The following is a 19,894-nucleotide window of genomic DNA, read 5'->3' on the forward strand; positions in this document are numbered from 1 at the left end:
AAGCTGGTGGCACGAAATGGGTCTCGTAACACTGCAGTTAATCATTACAAAACAGTTAAGCCAGGAAAGTATTGTGTTCTTCAGCCTTAGTTATTTAGACTCAAAGCAACTGGTCACATGTCCTTAATAATCAGAATCCATCCGATAATATACCAAGATCTCACTCTGCTAAGTTTTTACAAAGCATGCTGAATATACTCTTTGGAAACATGTGAGCTTTCGGTGCATGTCTAATGCAGCACGTATCAATACAGCACAGAGATTCAAAAACCTAGTTTCAAATGACCCACCTTGGGTACTGTATCTGGCCTGGATAGTGTGGGTTGCATTGTATTTGTAAAACCTGCTAGAGGAATTCATTAGGAAAGTTATAGCTGCAGAAACACAGGGCTTATTGAAAGTAACTTTTATCGTGGCAAGGCAGCCAGCTCAGTAACCTGTAGTGACGGAAATCAGCAGGCAATAGCATGCTACTGTGAGAGTGGAAGGATATAACATTTCTTTCCCTGTTATTTTCAAAGCTGAGAGGTGTTACAGATAATGTAATGCAACTGCGGCATGGATGTGTGTACTGAATGTTAAAGAGGAGAAAATTATTAACAGCCTGCTTATATGCCAACAGGGAGAATCAGAGAATGAGTTCCTTCTCCTCCATATGCTTGGCCAGGCAGTAAGCACCTCCTGTATCACGTAGATTGGGGCATAGCTTGCCTGCACCATGGCTGCAGGAAGACCACCACTACGGGGATAGACAGGCAGCTAGTCCTGACTCGCTCACACTCCCTAGTTAGTCAACTACAGCTCTCATGTTGGGGTTGTTTTAAGACAGTCTGTGTGACTCTGCTGTTGCAGAGGCTGATGGACAGTCTGACACTCGCGCTTGAAGGAGGAGAGCTGCGTAGGTCTACAGTGGCCAACATTTCCAGGTCTCCCACAGGCTCGGTCGTGAGCTCTGTCCTGCAGCTGGACCCCTGAGGGAGCCGCCCTCCGCTTCTGCTTGTGGAATGCTGGAGCTTCCCCCTTCCTCAGGTCTCCAAGTTTTCTGGTATTTGTCTTGCTGCTTTTGGACATGCAGAGATTTTGGGAACAGATCATCAGATCAAAAGGTCAGAAGTCTTTCCTGCTTGTGCTCTGGAGCACTGTCTTTGTGTACATTGCTCATTTGAAAGACGCAAGGGACAGCTGACGTTACTAAGCAGGCTCTCTGCAAAGGCTAACCAGACTATCTAAAATTGCATTTGGTTCTGAAGTGCCAGAAAAAAGGAAATTTCTTCAAGCTATGGCAAAACTGAGTTAGTCTTTCATCCTAATAAGAAAGAAAAAAACAAGCAACAACCTCGCACTTTTATTTTAATTCACCATTTTCCCATGCTCTTTCGTAGGAAAACAGTACTCCCTTTTGACAGTAGGCAAACCTGGAAGTAGGAAGATACAGTAGAAATTCTGAGATTAAACAGCAAGATTTCTGCAGCTGAAACAACTTCAGGGCAATTAGACCACAAAAATATAACAGAATGGTCCCAGGCCTGGCTTCTCAGCTACTGAGGAATAGGACTTTCCTCAAAGAAAAGAGTAAATTTATGTTTACAGAAAAGCTGCAAACAATGGGGGATCTTGAGATGAGAGCTGAATAGTCTTAGGAGGGTCCTTGTCCCTCTTTAAATAAAAAAAAATCCTTTTTCTTCTTCTTCCTGTGTACAGAAATGGGTTTGAGAAGATGACATTTCTGCATAGATGAATGGATTACCATGGGGTTGCCCATTATCTGCATGCAGCACTGTAATCTGTCTACAGACTATGTCTGCAGGCTAAGTAGTGAAACTACTTGGCATCTGCATTTTCATATCCCTTTATCTCTTGGGAAGGACGAGCTCCCAAAATTAATTGTGCTATTCTATGAAGTTATGTGTGCTTGTCTCAATGGAACATTTTTTTAAAAGCCTAATGAAAGATTGGTAGCCTCAAGGCTAAGAGTACACGGCCGGGGCGGATCTCGGTCTACCTCTTACTCATAACGAATGATGGCTGTACTTCAGTTCCTCTCTCCTTGTTTACACATGTTACTGGCTTTATGGAAGACAGTGAATGATACATGACTAACATGGAAATCACATTAAAGGAAAATGAAATACCTTGAAGTAGTAGTAAAAATTACATCATCCCTAATTTGAGATGGTATACTTCCAGTGAAGCAGCTGACAAGCCTGGAGTCCACCTCACGGAAACTGGATTCTATACACAAAGAGCTCCCAACATGCCGGTACGATGTTTCTGACTGCCTGCGATTTGGTCATAGTAACTGCTGTATGTTTTTCCTTGGGAAAAAAACAACAGACCAGTTGGTTCAAAGCATGAAGCTCTGCATACCTATTAAGCAGCGCAGGATCATGCAAGCATGTTGCTGTAGGGCTCACAGGGATTCCTCACTCAGGCAAATTCAAGACTACAGTCCCAATCTTCAGAGTGATTTACAATCCAGCCTCAAGCTACCTTACTAATCACCTATCTACTCAATGGTGACCCTATGTAGTACTGTGTCCCTAAGGGACAACACAACCTCAAGCAAGAGATTAGAGTTGTGAAAGCAGAGGTAACATTTTCTTGAAGTTCTCTAACATCTTAGACTATAGAATATATCTTATCAAGAATGGCTACTATCTTATCCCCTTGAAGGCACAAACAGGATTATTATGAACAAGTAACAACAAAGAGAGTTTAAAGTTTCCCCTTACATAGAAAAATAATCAGATCGGTATTGGTCAGAGCATGGATTGGATGGCTGGTATAAGATGTTTGGATCTCAATTTGATGGCATAAATTCATAAAAGGAAATCAATGTTAAAGAGAAATATATTTTTTTCCAGATTGTTCCCCAGTCCATCGGCCATATAAGTTCATTTAAATAATCATTCCTTCGTAGGGATTCAGGTATAGATAGTTTGATGTGTGGAAATAGTACCATATTTCGCTTTCTATTTCGCTAATTAAGTCTATTTACTCATAGGAAATGGGTATTGATCCCTTTAGTCACTGAGTCACTGAAGGATGGAGTCCCAAGAAGTCCTCTCCTTATTCTTTAAGACTGGGGCAAAAGCTAAGCAGACTATCTTATAGACTTTTTTTTTTTTAAAGGCAGTATTAATAGCTTCATAGATAAGGCAGCAAGGCTGTGATCCGCCAAACAAATCAAAACTGTTGCCATAGGCAAGGACTGTAAGAGAAAAGTAAGAAAGAAATCTAGACTGGAATTGTGTGACTGACAACTGATAAAAATCCCAGTTCACATCAAACGAGGACAGTTAAAACCCCTACTTTTTACTACTCACCCATCCTTGATTTTATTCTAAAACCAGAAGGTAAAAGGGCACATTTTTGCCATTCTCCTCATCTGACCACTCCATGTGGATGGAAGATCTCTCGGGAGAAGGAGGCAGTTGAAGGAGATGCGCTGCAGTGTTCGTACTCTCCAAGAACCGCTCAAAGTGCAGTTGGGGAGTGCAGCATAAGCCACCTGAAAACGTGCATGCAGCCAAGCGCTACATACTCTAGTCACTGTCCTTTCCTGGGGAAGGACTATTTTTCCTAACACTTAGGCATGACGAAGAAGGCTAGTAAATGTTTTTTTGACACCTCTGCCTTTGCAATTTGCTTTGTGACCTGTTGCCATTTACATCTATTTACATGCTTATTTTTGCCATTTATTTTACTTACATGATGTAGGTATCAACAAATAAGGCATGATAATGCCATGAAACATCACATAAAGCTTAAAACAAAACTATCAGGAGGGGTTTTGGTTTTCCTTAGCATAAATTTCTTATTGAAGTGGGTGATGTGGCAATCCCGTTGCAAAGCAAGCTGCAAGTATTCAGAATGCTGTCATTTTCTCCACCTGACCGTAAAACAGCTCAGTTCTATTTCATCCTTACTCAGGTAAAACTACCCAATACACTCATGCGTGTGAGAAATGAGAGTGGGCCCTGATTTCCAGCCAGTTAATCTATCACAGTCTGAGGCATACATGCTCCATGTCTACATTAATATATTAAGTAGCCCCGTGCCCCACAGCTTAACCATCTGTACCGTTTCACCATCAGAAAGGTCTCATGCATGCCCATTGCTTGGGCTAGGAAGCTTTCGCTTGCTTTGCTTCAGCACTCCCTCAAGACATTTTTGGGCACGGTGCAGGAGTCAGCATAATCTAAGGACCACAGGCAGTTTCTAAGGGGACACCCTGTTTTGGAAACTAAGGAGGCTAATTACTGTGGCTAATTACTGTTATGGACATGGACAGACTGTGCCAATTGACCACAAGGGCAGGGAATACACCTGAGACTCTGCGGTTTACTGTAAAGGACACAGCCAGAGAGGAAGCAGCCTGTGGGCTTTAGCAAGTTAAGAGATAACAGATGTGCTGGCTACCTTGTGGGCACCTACAGGGGACAGAAGATTTGGACAACTTTATACCTACTCCTTTATACCTACTCTTACCACACACCTGCAAAGCACCTGGGGAAAACCCAGCTTCAGCCCCACACCGCAAGGGAAATGCTTAAATTTCACCGTTCATTTCCTTCTTCCAGCCAGCGTCACTTAAGATTTTCCAAGTGTCATGCAGAGACGTTTGGGCCGTTTCCAGCAGACTGTTTCTCTGGCTGCCGGCTCGGGGAGATATGCAGGCTTCCCATGCTCCGCGGCCCCAGCGGCTATTCCCAGCCCTGCGCGGGAGCGGCATTCCTTTCTGCCCACTCCCTTCACCGCAGCTCAGACCGGGACACGCCGGCAGCCCTGGTGAGCAACTCCGCTCTCCTCCCGGAGGAGCTCCCCGGGGTCTCCGCGCATGTGTTCGGGGTGCCGTGAGACTTGGACCAGGTGGCCGAACATCAATTACGCAGGGTCGGCGAGGCTGCAGCTCGAATGTAAAAATGCCTTTCCTCATCTGTTTGCAGCATGCCCAGGGATTGCACAGGCAGAGAGCAGTAGGAGCCAACACTGTAGGAGCCACCGAGAGCGAGGCACACATGAGCGTGATGGGGAAAGCCTGCTACGCCTTCCCGTTTTCCTGCCCCTACCTTAAGAAATGATTCTGCTCCCCACAGCTGCAAGGCGCAGCAAGCGTGGGCAGGAACTGACAACGGAGACTCCCGCGGTACAGGCAACGAGTTGCCGATTTGTACAGATGCTTTTTTTTCCCCTTCTTTTTGCCTTTTTTTTTTTAATCCCCGATGAAGAGCAGGTTTGTTTCCAAGCCTGCGTTTCCGCAGGAGGCCGGGGCGTGCAGCGAGGCGGCCAGCTTCCTGCCGAGCCAGGAGCGGTGGCCTCCCGAGGACGGGCAGAAGGGCAGCCGTGCAGCTTCGCCTGCCGCACCCGGCACCGACGGCCGGCACGCAAGCTCCGGGAGCCGCGTCGGACATAAACGCTCACGAGCTCAGCGCTGCGCTTTGGGACAAGGCTTAAACCTGGGGCAGTTAGTTGTTGACACAAACAAAAAGAAGAAAAAAAAAAACCAAAATGAAAAAACCCATTTGTAGCATAGGACAAGTGGAAGGGTTTCTGCTGTATCCAAAATATTTCACTTTGCCCGACATCCCTTTTTTGTATACAGCCTGATAATACTGCCAGAAGGTAATTTTGACCAGCAAAGAACCTTTAAAAGCCTTGTGAAATATAAAGGAAAAGTATAGTTGGAATAAAGAATTTATTACTTGGCTCCATCAACCAATGGTGAGAGGAGGTGTGGGCACGATCTGCAGCTAAGACCTGCCAAAAATAAGCCAAGCCCTATTTATCTGCATGATCTTTACTTGCTGACTTCAGAAAGCTACTTCAAAATAAAGGTTGGGATCACTTATGAATAAATAGGACGCCTGAAATATCCCAGCAAGCATACATCCTTGGTAACCAATATGATCTAAATATTCTTCTGATCTCGCCTGTCTAAAATAAAAATAGAACTCGTTGGTAAATTTATGTTGAAAATGATTTTTTTTCCTCAATAAAAAAGTCCCTTTTTGAGAAACCGTCAGGAGAAAAAAGCCAAATAACACCGAAGGCTCTGGCCAATTTTGAAATTCTGTCCCGGCCCTCCTAAAACATGCTAATTTCCCTAAAACTTCCACCGAATTTTAAACTTGCACGCCTGCTTTTCCACCGCGCAGGTTTCCTGCCCTCCAGCCTCCCCCCGGCCGGCTGGGCCGCACCAGGGCCTGCCGCCCGCCTCGGCCGCTGGCGGCGGCCTCGGGCCCCGCTCCCCCGTCCCGCCCCAGGGGAGCCCCGGGGCCGGCCACCCGGGCGCAGGGCCAGCTCCCGGTGCAGCTGTGCAGCCTTCCCTCGCAGAGGGGTGTGAAATGAGCTGTGTGGGAAAAAGGCCGTGAGAAGTGGGGCTTCCCCCTCGGCCCGCCAGCGGCTTGGGGTCAGCCATGCCTGTGCCCGGCCACAGGCCCTCCCCCCCCAACCTCCACCTGTGGGCCCACGTCCCAGCCCGGCCTCGGCCCGTCCCCATCCCCGTGGCCCTGCCCAGCCCTCCAAGGCTGTGTCTGACCCTGGTGACCGTCCCTGGACCTGCTGGGTGCTGTAGGGATGTGCCAGGAGGGTGAGGGCCCTGCCCGCCTCCCCACCCCAGCCTCCACCTCCTGTCTTCCCGGAGCAGCACCCACTGCTGAGGAAACCGTGTCCGCATCCCCCTTGCTCCCAGGGTGTACAGACCGAAACAACGTGTCTTCAGAAGAGGCAGTAGCCTCGTGAAACCCTGCTAACTGTTGAAGAGGGGAAACCGCGCTACAAAAACATGATTCAGCTGAAGTATGTGCAATTACTCATGCAAACGCAAGTTTGCTCATTAACTTCTCTGCGAGAGCTTTTCCCTTGCTACCTCACATTGTTTCTAGGGTCTGAAAACAAGGAGCTACCCTAGCACGGTCGTGATCCAGCACCTTCAGCTTCCAGACAAAAAAGGGCACATGAAAACCAACAATGTGGGTCCGTAGTCACTCAGAAATGTTTGCATGATAAAAATCACATACTTTCACTGTGAGCTGAGTCAACTGCTGCTGTCAACTAGCTGCTGCCATTTTAAAGAAAATAACTGTTGATAAACATCAGGAAATACTGCAAATTTCACTGTGCTTTTTGCTCCTTAGGAGCAAACAAGATACTGCGAATAGCGCAAGGTATTAGTTTCCTAAGGGAGAAAGGGTTAGAGAAGGGGTTAGCTGCCTTCTTTGGCAAGCAAAGATTTCTTAACTGTAAGCTACTAAATTAACTTTGAACTCTCCCAAGATCTTGGATCGGTACAATACAATATGAAGAATGTTCCACTCCTTGACCAATTTTTGGCTTGGAAAAACAAAAGCAAAGAACTAATAGTCTGGTCTCAAACAAGACATTCATTACTGCAAAAAGAAAAAAAGATCCATTAATACAAACTGTGCTCTGAACTACTGAATTAAAATATTTATGCATTTGCTTATAGTATAACTGAATAAGCCACAATGCAGCTTTACATTTTGGGTAAGGCAAATCTGTTTGGACTTATAAATAATTTTTTGCACAAAATTTAAAAAATACATGGTAGATTTAGTACCATAATGCATAAAGACTTCCTGTGGTGCAATTACTACACAATAAAACCCAGATGTGCTACTTTAAAAGCTCAAGGAAAAGCAATACTGAATTTTTGAAACTGCTTCAGCTACTTTCAGAGTAAAGTGACAAAAATAACAAGATCATTTTGTTACATGATAGTTTACCTTGTCAGGTAAACTTGTCTCTCAGTATCAACATTTTAACCTCTGAGAAATATGGGAAGCTGACAGAACTCTGCCTCTTCTCCTACCAAATGCAGCATGACTATATGGTATGCCATTTAATAACTCTAAAAAATAGATTTAGTCCGAATATATTATTACAGACATTCATTGAGCATGCTTCTGATGTACTCACATGAAAAAGTGAGTAAAGAATCTATGTGTGGCTTTGCACCGAGAGATTAAAGAACATGGACATGCACGAGAACCTCCTCCTCCTCATCGCGAACTCCGGGGAGACACAATATATTGCTTTTGGTGTAACCTGTCTTTAGCTCTTGAATGAATAACTTGAATCGGTGTTAGGATATGACTGTATACAAAGAATAGTCTCTCTAATTTAATCCACACAGACATAGCAGAAATGGCTCTTAAAGAAATCTCCCTAGGAAGAATGATTAATTAATAAGAAATTAGGATGAGCACTGGTTTCATAGGCATGGCAGCAAAAATGAATTTCAAGGAAGAATTGGAGGAATAACAAGGGAAAGGGACATTTAAGGAAACTCTCTTACTGATGAGTGGAGCAGACAGCATATGAGAAAGAAAGGACTACATTTCCATGTATGCAATACTTGCAGTGAGTGTGTTAGTCTGCCTGACATCGTACGATGCTGACAGGTGAAATCCTGGCTCTGATAGAAGAAAAAACAAAAATCCCAATTGGGCAGCCATCCTGCTGCCCATGTACAGCATGATGCACACTGCGACCCTCACCATGGAAACATCACTGCCAGATCAAGGCATGGCTGTTGGTGTCGGTGACAGCGAGGGGTTTTGCCTTATGTAGCTGCCTGGATGCCACCTCCTTCACTCAGGACTTCTCATTGTTCTTTAACAGAGCTGCCCCTTCTTCACAGCTCCATGGCTGAACGTAGAAAGAATCCTTTCTGAACTACCCAATAATTCTTTCAGAGTTCAAAGAAATTTTGCATAAAGCAATCAGATATGCTGGGAGGCTCCCCAAAATGCTGTTTTTTTGCAAGGTATCATTCTGTCCAATTTTCTTAGGGAACACCACTCTTACTCAAAGATAAGCCAAAATGCACACTTATTTAAACAAACATAATAAGCCATGTCTGCCAGTGTAGAAATGCCTCAAATGAAGTTGTTCTAAAATAGGATTGAGACGTTTCTTTTTGGGGCATCTCCTAGGCAGAGCTATTCCTGAAGCAGTGCGCAGGCAGGGAGTCTGGTATTTCCAGGGAGAGATGGATTCACTTTGCATGCACTAAGTAATGAGGCAGAAGACATCGATACGTCAGGTTGACGATTCATTCCTAGATCACCTGGGCAGTATGCATGCACTATTACATTTTGCACACTGTGATCCCAGTGCATACATTCACAGGGGACATGCCCAGCAGGATGGGCCGAGTGATTACTCCACCCTGGCTTCTTTCAGCCTGGAAATCCTGGCTGAAACGTAAAAAGTCCTCCTGTTTCAACCAGACAAAAGTTTCCAAAGGGAATAAAACAGGACACATCTGGGAAAACCTGGATGTAAGATAGCCACAGAGCATTGACACATTTTAACTTAGAGAATTAACTTAGGCACCTGTGCCAGCAATCTCATTTCACTATGAAGTCGACAGAAAGAAGTACATAGTACTGTTGGCTTTATCCTCTCTTTTTAAGGATTGTTGCTTCTCTGTCTTTGATGCCATTCCCCCTAACATATCCCTTTACAATGTCACAGAAGTCAAGAAAATTGTATCTCATGCACTACTTTGACTTCTTTCTACATACATCTCTCGAGACATCTATATATGTTCTCCTTTTTAACAGCTGTGACCTGTTACTTGTAGTTATTTTTGCACATGTTATTCTAACTTATTCTCTCTCAAATTTCTTTCTTTTATCTGATAATCATTCCCTTCTTTTCTGGGATTCCATTGCTCCCACCAGAATGGAGCTTGGGGAAAATAAAAAAAAAGTAATTTTCATTAGGGGCAGTTTAAAAAAAATATACTTAGGGGGCACCAATAAAGTCATCAAATGTTACAAAACTGCTTAAGAAGTAGTGTGCTTTGGGAAAGACAAAAGAAAAAAAATCAGCATTAGCAGAAGATATATTCTCTCTGAAAAGAAAAAATAATCCAAGAATTGTATTTTGGACGCAATATATTTGCAGGGACAGAAAGAGGGAGAAGAAATCTGCAAACTTGGCTAAACTTTGGGTAATTAACACCACTTAGTTTTATTTAAGCCAGATGAATATTTAAATCTACAATTTAGAATAGTTCCAAAGTTATTTGGGACCTTTAACATCGCCAGCCAGTGTATGCCAAAAAGCGCTAAAGATAACTGGAGCCTGATCCGCTCCATTTGGCTGGCTCTCCTAGTATTTCCATCCTGGGACTTCTCTTCCTTAGTTCTTTTCAAGCCTGCAACCGGCATCCTCTCTTCTTGCCAGAGACACCATTTCTTCTTCCCCAATCCTCAGATATCCTAAACATCCTCCTCCTTTTTCTTCCTCTCACTTCTTTCTTTGCTCAGAAACATCCGTCTCCCTAACAGCTAGCAGCAGCCTGCCAGGCAAGACATCCACTCAAATGCTCCGAGTTCCCCTCCTTCTCTCTCCCTCCTTCCTGGCCTTCTCCTTAATCTCATTCCAGTTTCTTCCTATATGCAATTTCACTCATTCAACAACACTTATCTCCAGCAGCTGTAACTCATTCACATACATATGGCTGTCAAACTCAGCTGCTCTGCTTGTCTCATTACAGGCAGAACCATGACTTTTAAGATCTGGTCCCACAGACTTTAATCATTCATAACATTTTTTTAATCCAAGCTAATAAAACACGTCATAAATTAGCACATTGATCTGTGTAACAAATAGTAGAAGCTTCAGTGTGGCAAACGGGATTACAATATAAAGAATATGACTGCCAGCAACCCACCTGCAATTACGCAGGTGCTGCTGCTTCCTGCACGTGCCTACTTTGTCACTTTGCAAACAAACTCGACCAGAGCCGTCACTGCAAGGAGCAAGCCCACCCCTCCTCCCACCCCCAGCTGCCTGCTCCCAGTCTGTGCCAGCCCAAGTTTCTATGAATACAAGCGGTGATCTGATCCAGGCCAAAGTTAGCTCTCACCCCTCTTCTCTTTTGGGGTACTGATTAGTTTAAACAAGTCATTTTCCAATTCAGTTCACCCCATGACTACAGAAAGACCTGTGCTGGCCAAGGGAAGGGAGTGGCATACGGGTGGAAAATGGGATAAATATTTTGGTGGCAATGCAGCTCTTATTTTTCATGGAAACACCACCAAACTTCCTCACTCACATTCACTGGGGTGTTTCACCTCCTACGCAGCCACCACCTTAGGAACTATTAAATCAGGGAAATTAGACCTCCAAGCCGGCCAATTTACTCTTCCAAGACACTCTGGGAAAATCAGCACGTGGAGATTCAAGCAGCCATGACGAGACTGCATCCACTAACCGAGGTAGCTCAAACAGCTCTTCGGTATACCTCTACGTTAACACCGCAGCCTGCAGTCTACAAGCAAGAACATGAAGGAGAATGAATTAGCCCATGCTATAGCTAAAGCTCAGGTATCACGCTATGCACGTTCTAGCACAACTTCATAAAAAAAGAGTCATACCACAAATGCTACCTTTTTATGTCAACTGATGCCAGTGATTTCATTACTGGGCCTAAAACTCTTGCATTATCACCAGCCTGCTCTGGTTTCAGTAGCGCGTGGTAATATTATCATCCATTTAGCGCTACTCAGCAGAATGTTTCTATCAAAACGTTGCAAAGAGTAGTAGCACGTGACACCAGAGGTCCTCGCTCGTGCCCCTTCCCATGGGGCTGTGGGTCCCCAGCCCGCCACCTCTCGCTCAGCCACGATGTGGAGAGACCAACCAGCCACGCAGACCGACGGCCAAGCTCTACGTGCCAACTGCAGCTTGAGTGCAAAATTATTGCATGTCACAACACCTGCTGCAAAAGCCCTAGTATTTCCCATTCCTTAATATATTACGCCATCTCACCACAAAGATGTAACCACATCAGATATCTATATGGAGTGCAAAGTCATAAAAAGGGGGTGAAAGTTGCAGACAGTAGGATTAAAATGTAAGTAGGACAGCTGTTGAAAAAGCGTAATCAAGGTCCCACTTGCACATGACCATAGAGCCTTACCCATGCTTAGTGGCTGACAAACGCAGCCACAAGCCAAGTCTTAGCAACGTCTCAGTCTGCTGTATTCAGGCCTGATCCAAAACCTGCTTGCATTAATGACAATCTTTCCATTAAATTCACCAGGCTTTGTAACAGGCAAACGTTGCACTCCCATATATGTTATCTCTCACTTCTTTCACATCCTTGTGACAATGACCTAAGAGGTTAATAACTTCTGTTTACATCGACACCTCAAGCGGACAGTCACAACCGCCTATGTAGCACCTAACTTACTTATTTTGGATTTAACAATTTAATTTCAAGAATAATTTATTTATAAACGTGCCTCTGAGTTGTAAAAATAAGCCACAGCTTCAACTTCTCAGTCCTCAGATGAGGTCTGTACTTAACTGAAGGTATTTCATCTGCAGGTTAACTTCTCCAAAGTACTCTCTGGTATCTATAGCACTGCATTTTTGGTGCTTTTCTTATGAAAATGAAGAAGTTGTGGGGCTTCCTTCGCTATTGCTTTAACAAATTACCCGATCTGAGCAAAAGTAGCAGTGGAATACTTCAAACAACCTGACACAGAAGCCTTATGCTTCTCTGCTAAACATCGTTCTGTTGAAGGCAGTAATCTGTAAGGCTTGCAGAGACGATTTGTTGGTTGTTTCTTTTAACGGAATGATAGATAAGCCATCTGGCAAAGGAAAATGCATTTCCTCACTTTCTGGTACCAAGGAAACTGCTTTTTCCTCTGCTCTCTCCTCAGTAAAAGTCACAAGGCGTTTTACTTACAGCATCCACTTTGACGGCTGACAGCACGACTTCCATCAGGATCAGCAGAAGCCCCAGATCCCTGCAGGGAAAGGTGAATAAGCCGGGTATTGTTTTAAGCTGGCACAAAACAAGCACGTGGTAAAACTCTGCAGTTAAAGGTGACAATACGACTTTAAAAAAGTTACTTCCAAAAGCCTGCCGAGCGGAATTACTTACTGACAAATGGAAATACGTGCACTGGGAAGCTGCGAGATGTCCATTTTCGCTCCTTCCCTGCCCGGGGGCTCGGCTCAGGGCTTCCTCCCGCCGGACGGCCGCCCCTGCAAAGCAGAGAAGAGCCCGCACGTAACGCCGCTCCCCTCGGCGGACGTCTCCGGGCTCGGCGACGCCGCTGCCGGGGCAGGGAGCGGCCCCACCGGCCGGGCCGATCCTGGGGGAGAGGGGGGGGGGTGTCGCGCCGCTCCCCGCCCCGCGCAAAGCGCGGCGTCCCGCCGGCGGGCAGCCACCCGCGGGGGCGCGGACCCCGACGCGCCGGGCAGAGCCAGCGCCCCCGGCCCCTGCCCCGGCCCCTTCCGCCGCCCGGCCCCGCGACCGCTCCGCACCGTTGCGCGCCGCGCTGCCGTGCCCTCCCGGGCGGCAGCGGCGGTGTGGGGCGAGGAAGCGGCGCGCCTCCCCCTCCGCCCGCGCCCCCCCTCCGCCGCCGCCGGCCCGCCACCCACCCGCGGCGGGGAGGAGGAGGAGGAGGAGGAGGAGGAGGAGGAACTGCGGCCGGCGGGGAGCGGGCGCGGGCGAGGTTGCGCCCTCCCAGGGTCCCCGCCCGGGGGGAGGAGAGGGGGCTGCCGCCGCCCATCGGTTACGGCGCGGCGAGTCCCTCGCCCCCGAGGCATTGCAGGCGCCGCGGCCGCCACGGAGGGGAGAGGCGCGCATGTGGGGCCGGCCCCGCGGAGCCCCACACTGAGCCGCCGGCGCCCCGCCGCCCAGGGACCGACGGCGCGGTGCGGTGCGCGGCAGCATGCGGCTCTGGCTGGGCTTCGGGCTGCTGCTGAGCGCCGAGCTCAGCGCCGTGTCTGCCGCGGTGAGTACGCGGGGGGCGGCTCCCCCGGGCTGTGCGACGGGCTGCCCACGCGGGACCCTCTGCCGGGGAGGCGCGGGGACGGGACCGCGTGCCCGCGTGGGGCGGCGCAGTGAGCCCCCATCCCTACTCTCTGCCCCCGCCTGAATTGCGCGGGGACTCCGCTCTCGGAAAGGTGGAGCAACCAGGTGGGCTCGGCGGGGATGCCCGGCTGCCGCGGGGCTGCGCCCGCTCGCCGGCTGTCCGTGGGCGCGGAGCGGGGCGGCCGGCACCGCGCGTGGGGCTCCGGCCTCCCCATGGGCGGGCGGCGGGGGTCCGGGCGAGCGCCGCGGGACGGGCCCCGCCGCGCTCTCGCTCTCCCACGGTTCGGCAAGGGGCGCCGCTGGCTGGGGAGGGAATATAAAGCACGCACCCACCCGGGACTTAAAAGTGGCAAGTTGTGTCTCCACGGTAAAAGAAAAAAGGTGAGCTTTTGTAGGGGGAAAAAAGAAAGGAAATTAAAAAAAAGAAGTGGTTGGTTGCTTGGACTCAAAATGCTGTGCTCGCTGCCTTTGACCCCCACAACGGGCACCAGGCTGGAGACCAGGAAGGATCCTAATGTTAATGGTTAAAGTTGAGTTTTGGCACCATTCCCGATGGAGGCAGATTCAGCCACAGACATTTAAAATCGAAAGTATGCAAGTAGTCTGAAAGTTTTGCTCAGGGAGCTAATTTTATCATTGAGATATTAGCTATCCGCTGTCCTTAAGTTAAAGGACTCTCTTTCCTGGCACTCCTGAAGTATTTGTGCTGTTCCTTCTGTACCTCTAAGTAAAGGGCAGTTGACATAATAATTTGAAATAGATCATAATTCGTGTCTCCTTGCTTTCTTGCATTTGGCTAGGTTGATACTGGAGTAGTGAAATTCAGGGGTGCAGAAAACTCTTCAGTAGGCATGGGCAGATGGATTTTTGTCGTGCTTCCTGCTATAAATGCGAGACCTTGTATTAGCATTTTAATCAGTAAAGGAAGTATGGGAAAGGGTTATTTTAAACTCTTTTTCTGCAGTTTTAGATAAAATTAAGTTCTGTAATGAATTTTGAGATCTCTATGTGACCATGGGGACAGTATGTATGCCTTGAATCAGCTAAACTAAGAAATGCACTGAACTTCTGATGTCTTATCTGTTGCTCCTAGGCTGATAATATCAGGCTTACTGTGATTGCAGTAAATCACTCGGTGATGCACCTCTTAGACGATTCACCCATCACTTGGCATTAAGCTGATTAAACTGTATTCCTTTCAGGATATAATTAATTTTAATTAATTAAAATCTTTTGAAGTAAATGATTCACGTTTGAGTTCTGAGTTTGGTATTCCTAGAGGTATAAATATCTGTCTGTGAGATACGTTCCCGTCTTGCGCTGTAAAGTGAAGCCATCAGGTAAACTATGACTGTCAATCAAAGACAGAAAACTACGTAGGGAAGATGTGCTTATTAAAAGAAGATACAAACTTTAATATAAATTATACAATTTCAGGTCTCCTGTAGCAACTCTGAAGAGGCTCTGTTCAGAAGTGCCCTTTATTTGCTGGATAAATTGTTTTATTAAAATCAAGATTCCTTAAAATGTAATCTGCAGCTGTTAATTATATTATGAAACTATCCCCATAATTAACCGTTCTTTCTATGCTATGCTGACTGCAGATTTACAGTTCCTCATCAGCGCCACTGGGAAACACAAGCATGCTGTGGAAGTTGAGCTCCTTGCAGTCTTGTTGCCTTAGATAAACTTTCAGCCGTGCATGGGTGGCCTTTCAATCAATTCAATTCTGTTGGCATTGTCCCCAGCTCCACGCTGTTGCCTGTCACTAGCAACTACCCAAAAGGCGTTGGAGACTGCTGTTGGCTGGCAGCTTACCAGGTGTGGGTGGTGGTAGAGGGGCTTCTCTTTGGAGGTCCTTGAGCCGGGCTGATGCCTCTAAGTGATTGTGGCTGGGTGGTGTGATCCACTGTACACCTGGGCAGGACCTCTTACTTCTGCTTTTGGAGGGCTGGCAGAGCTGGCCCATTGCTCCCATTGTCCTCAGATGAATGCGTTCCCACTGTTTACATTTAAAGAGTAGTTGTGTTAGCAGAGGACTGTGTGGTAGGCAGGGTTGTATGCAGTACGGTTTGTGGTAAGCTGAATGGAGCAACTGCTTTTCTCCTGTAAAAAAATGATGCTGGTTCTTTCCTTCCCCAAAATAGCTTATATTAGCTACATTAAAAAAAAATCTTAATTGTGCAGCTGCAGTCTTCTCATATTCTTAGTTGTCCTGTGGCCTTCATCACGGAATCGCTGAGGCTGGAGGGCACCTTGGAGATCATCTAGTCCAACCCTCTGCTCAGAGCAGGGCCAGCTGCAGCAGGCTGCTCAAGGCTGTGTCCAGTCAGGCTTTGAATATCTCCAAGGATATTGGAGGTATTGAGACTCTTCAACTCCTCTGGGCAACCTGTGCCAATGCTCAGCCACCCTCACAGTAAAAAATGTTTCTTCGTATGTGCATCGTGGTTGTGCCAGGGTAACTAACTGAGATTTGAGACCGTGCCTGTGAATGCAAACATAGCAGAAGCAGCTCGTGCTATGTTGTTGTTGGTGATTCTGCAGTGTAACAGGGCTGGCAGAGTGAAAAGTTGTTTTTATCAGTGACATATCTGTGATTAAATACATACAAGGAGATTTGGAAGGACTGCTCTCACAGAGGCATTTGATGTAGCAAAGCCAGCCTTGAGCCAGCTACTGTCAGGATCACGTGCCTTAGTACAGAAGAGGGAGCTGCTCCGTTGCAGCTCCCACAGGTTGTAATGTGGCACTATAAAATGCATCCAGATGCAGCACTGGAAGCTCGGTGTTTTTTACATCGACCAATTATAATGAAAATATTAATTATAGGTAATCTGGGCTTTTGTACAGTTCTATGTTCTTCTCAGGAGATTCATCTTCAAATTATAAGGAGAGCAGAGTGGAAGACAGGGCAGTAGATTAAGATGTTTCCAGGTCAGGCTGCGAGAGTCCTCCCACGAGACCGTTACAGGAGAAGCTTGTTTTGATGGATCTCTGCAGGGGCTCTCATTTCTGACACTCTCCAGGCTGCCATTTCCTTTGAAGAAAGTCCGTTTCCTAACATTAGTACTACTTGGTTGAGAGATGACAATGCCATAGAAATCCCGGTTTCATGTTTCGGTACCTTGTCGATGCCGCTGCCGTGCCCGTCCCTGTGCTTTCTGCAACGGAGCAAGGTCTTCTGGCTACTCTTGAACGAGTCGCCTTCCACACAAGTGGGCTGGCTGCCACGTAACGCTGGGGGAACGAAGGAGATGCCCTATCCGCCGCCGCTCGGCGGTGGGCTTAGCGGTCTCTCCGAGATCCCAACCCATCTCCCTTTCCACTTTCAGTGTTGGCAAAACAGGAGCCGGGCCAGAGCTGAGAGCAAGCTTTATCCAACTACTAGGAGAAGGCGGGCCAAAACAGTGATAAAAGCACGCATAATTTTTTCCACAAGGGCAATGCTGATTCCACCAGCCCTGTTTGAGCCGAGCGTGTGGTGGCAGCTGGGGACGCACTGGTGGGAGGCCAGGAGGTTCCTGTCCCCGGGTAAGCTCCGTCTGGCGAGTGGTGCCCCGTCCGTGGCCGGGCAGAGGTGGCTCTGCTGCATCGCCCTCACGCCTTCCTCGCGTCACTCCTCCTATTTTTAAATCGTATTTGGGGCTGCAGTCTGACACACGCAGTTCTAGGCCAAAAGCGAAAAAATAAATTGCTTCCAACTAGTCTGAATGATTTTTCTGTTCCTTTTTTATTTAAAACATGGTTTATTGAGGTGAAGAAGTATAAGGCAGATAAACCGAGAGCAGATAAAAGAATTTACTTGGGCTTTTGGCATGTGGCTGAAGAGAAGTCATATGACTGAGTCTGGATGACTGACAGCACTTCACTTGGGTGTGCTTTTATTAGTGAAATAAGGCTGGGTTGGGCACCTGCCTTCTGCAGCCATTCGTGTCTAGGGCTGCTACTGTCTTCGATGTTGAGAGACCTACCCCCTAAGGCCATTTGACATCCTTGTCCCTGCATGTCCTCCAGGACTTGTCAATACCAAGAGCACATCTTACAAACCCTGACAGGTTTTAGGTCAGGATAGAGATATGGTCCCTTCAATTCAGAGAATGTGGCCAGAAGGAGAGACCCAAATGAATTCCAGTAAGTTAATCATCTCTCGGGCTAGAAGGCTTCACAGGGAAATGGGAAATGGGGTTCAGTTCCCCCTGCCAGACTATGGTGGGGTGCGGGAGGGTCTGAAGAAGAGAAGTACAGCACTCCCTTTTCTTCCTGTTGGAGGGAGGTGGCTTGGCAGGAGAGGGTATGAGACCTGGAGCAGCCGAGGGTGCACCACAGAGGGCCATGAGAGTGTGGGTAGGAAGGCGGCCTTCCAGCTTGCCGGGGAAGCGGCAGTCGTGGGTTTGTCTGTCCACCCCCAGCAGTGGAGAGTCATGTGGTCAGTATACATGCAGAACAAAATGCATGGGCACTTCTGGAGGAAGGGGGCAGGCCTGGTGACTCCTTGCTCCCAGGAGAACGTCCTTGTCCCTGCTGTCCTTCCTGCCCGCTTCCCCTCTCCCTCTGGCCACCTTTTCTACAGCATCATGGCACAGGGCGCTGGAGTCAGGAGAGAAAGGTAGGCTGTGTTGGGAACACATACCTGTTTGCTGCCAGCTGTGTTGGGGAACGCGGTCCCTGAGCCTCCCTGAGCAGTCATTCCTGACTCATCTCCGTGAACTTTGTTCCTGGAGCCAGCTGTTGAACGTCAGCACACGCAAGTGCGTTCCTGGACCGTCATCCCAAGTAGCACAGTTTTTGCTTCTGAGCGTTTGCGCGTATCAAATGCCTGCAGGACTCCTGCAGTGTTTCACTGCAACTCGTCCGCTTGGCGTATATAATCCTGGGATGTAATTAGGTTATATAATGTCTGAGGTTATGCTGGATGTATATACTGTCAGTTGTCTTGATCATGTAGAGAAATGTAGGATAGCTGCTGCAGGCAGCTAAGACAATTGTTTAAAAATGTCAGAAACCCATCTCTAGGGATAGGCTTATGAATATTGTTCTTTTTATAGAACTAGACTAAACAAAGGAAGATTCAACAACCTCAACATGAGAATAAATTGACTTACTTCATCAGTGTTTAAAAGTTACATAGTGCTCCCTTCCCAGAATTTCCGTTGATTTTCCCATCACAAAGGCCCTTAACACCTTGCATAATTTCGTCAAAGGGAAGAATTTGGGCACGGGCTATGACCTGACTGGAATAGCAACCTGTGCCTTTAGTGAGTAGCTGAAGGTGTGAAGTACTGCTGCAATTTAACGATGTTGGGGGAAGACAAAGTTTTGATCTTCTGGGTTGTGAGTGGCTGGAATTAAATTCTCGGTGATTTAATACATCAGAAAAGTATGTGGCATTAGCCCTCCAAGAGTCTTTATATAGCAGTATCTTTGACAATGTGGAAGTAAAATACAGAACAAAATAAAATATTGTCAATATGTCAATTACTATTATTATGCTATTCTAATCTGAAGTGACTTGCAGTAAAGGGCAAATGTGTTCTTCATAAAGAATATAAGTAGAAAACATTAAAAAACCCCCACTGTGTGTTGATTCTCTCTGACAGATATAAACAGAAAAAGGATGATCAAAGATTTAATAAAAAAAAAATTGTGTCCATTTTAGCTTTAAATTCATATTTAGTATTGAGGAAGATATAAGTATGCAACTAAGCAGGTTTCAGTGAATGTTTCAAAAACTAAGATGATGACTGTTTAACCTTCCTTTATCTCTGAGATACTTTCTTACAGAAGGAGGAGCTTGGATAAACTTTCTAAATTGAAAAAAAAAAGTACAGTAGTATATATTTAAAAGCACTTCAGCTTCCAGTCCCTTGTACTTCTGCTATACTCTGTTCTGCTCTGGATTCACTTACTACCACTTTGATCCAATATCTCGAATACGTATTTCTTAGGAAACCTCTTACATTGTGCCTGCTTCCATCGCATTTCCAACACGGGCAAAAAACATTGTAAGCCTTAAGG

At 46.7% G+C, this 19,894-nt stretch overlaps 1 protein-coding gene and 1 long non-coding RNA gene across 2 annotated transcripts in view; one reads left to right on the forward strand and one right to left on the reverse strand.

Annotated features, from left to right (window-relative positions):
- Nucleotides 1-12,746: 12,746 nt before the first annotated feature.
- LOC142076734 (uncharacterized) lies at nucleotides 12,747-13,439 on the reverse strand. Its single transcript, XR_012671325.1, has 3 exons — nucleotides 13,324-13,439; nucleotides 12,938-13,041; nucleotides 12,747-12,800 (listed from the first exon to the last, which is right to left on the reverse strand). It is a non-coding gene; the product is annotated as an uncharacterized LOC142076734 (long non-coding RNA).
- Nucleotides 13,440-13,733: 294 nt separating this feature from the next.
- Nucleotides 13,734-19,894, forward strand: part of COL4A1 (collagen type IV alpha 1 chain) — a 137,720-nt gene continuing 131,559 nt past the window's right edge. Inside the window, exon 1 of the mRNA XM_075140829.1 lies at nucleotides 13,734-13,796. Coding sequence (XP_074996930.1) covers nucleotides 13,734-13,796 — 63 coding nt within the window. The remainder of the gene's footprint in view (nucleotides 13,797-19,894) is intronic.

This window comes from Calonectris borealis, chromosome 1 (assembly GCF_964195595.1).
Source record: "Calonectris borealis chromosome 1, bCalBor7.hap1.2, whole genome shotgun sequence".
In the NCBI taxonomy this organism is placed as follows: Eukaryota; Metazoa; Chordata; class Aves; order Procellariiformes; family Procellariidae; genus Calonectris; species Calonectris borealis.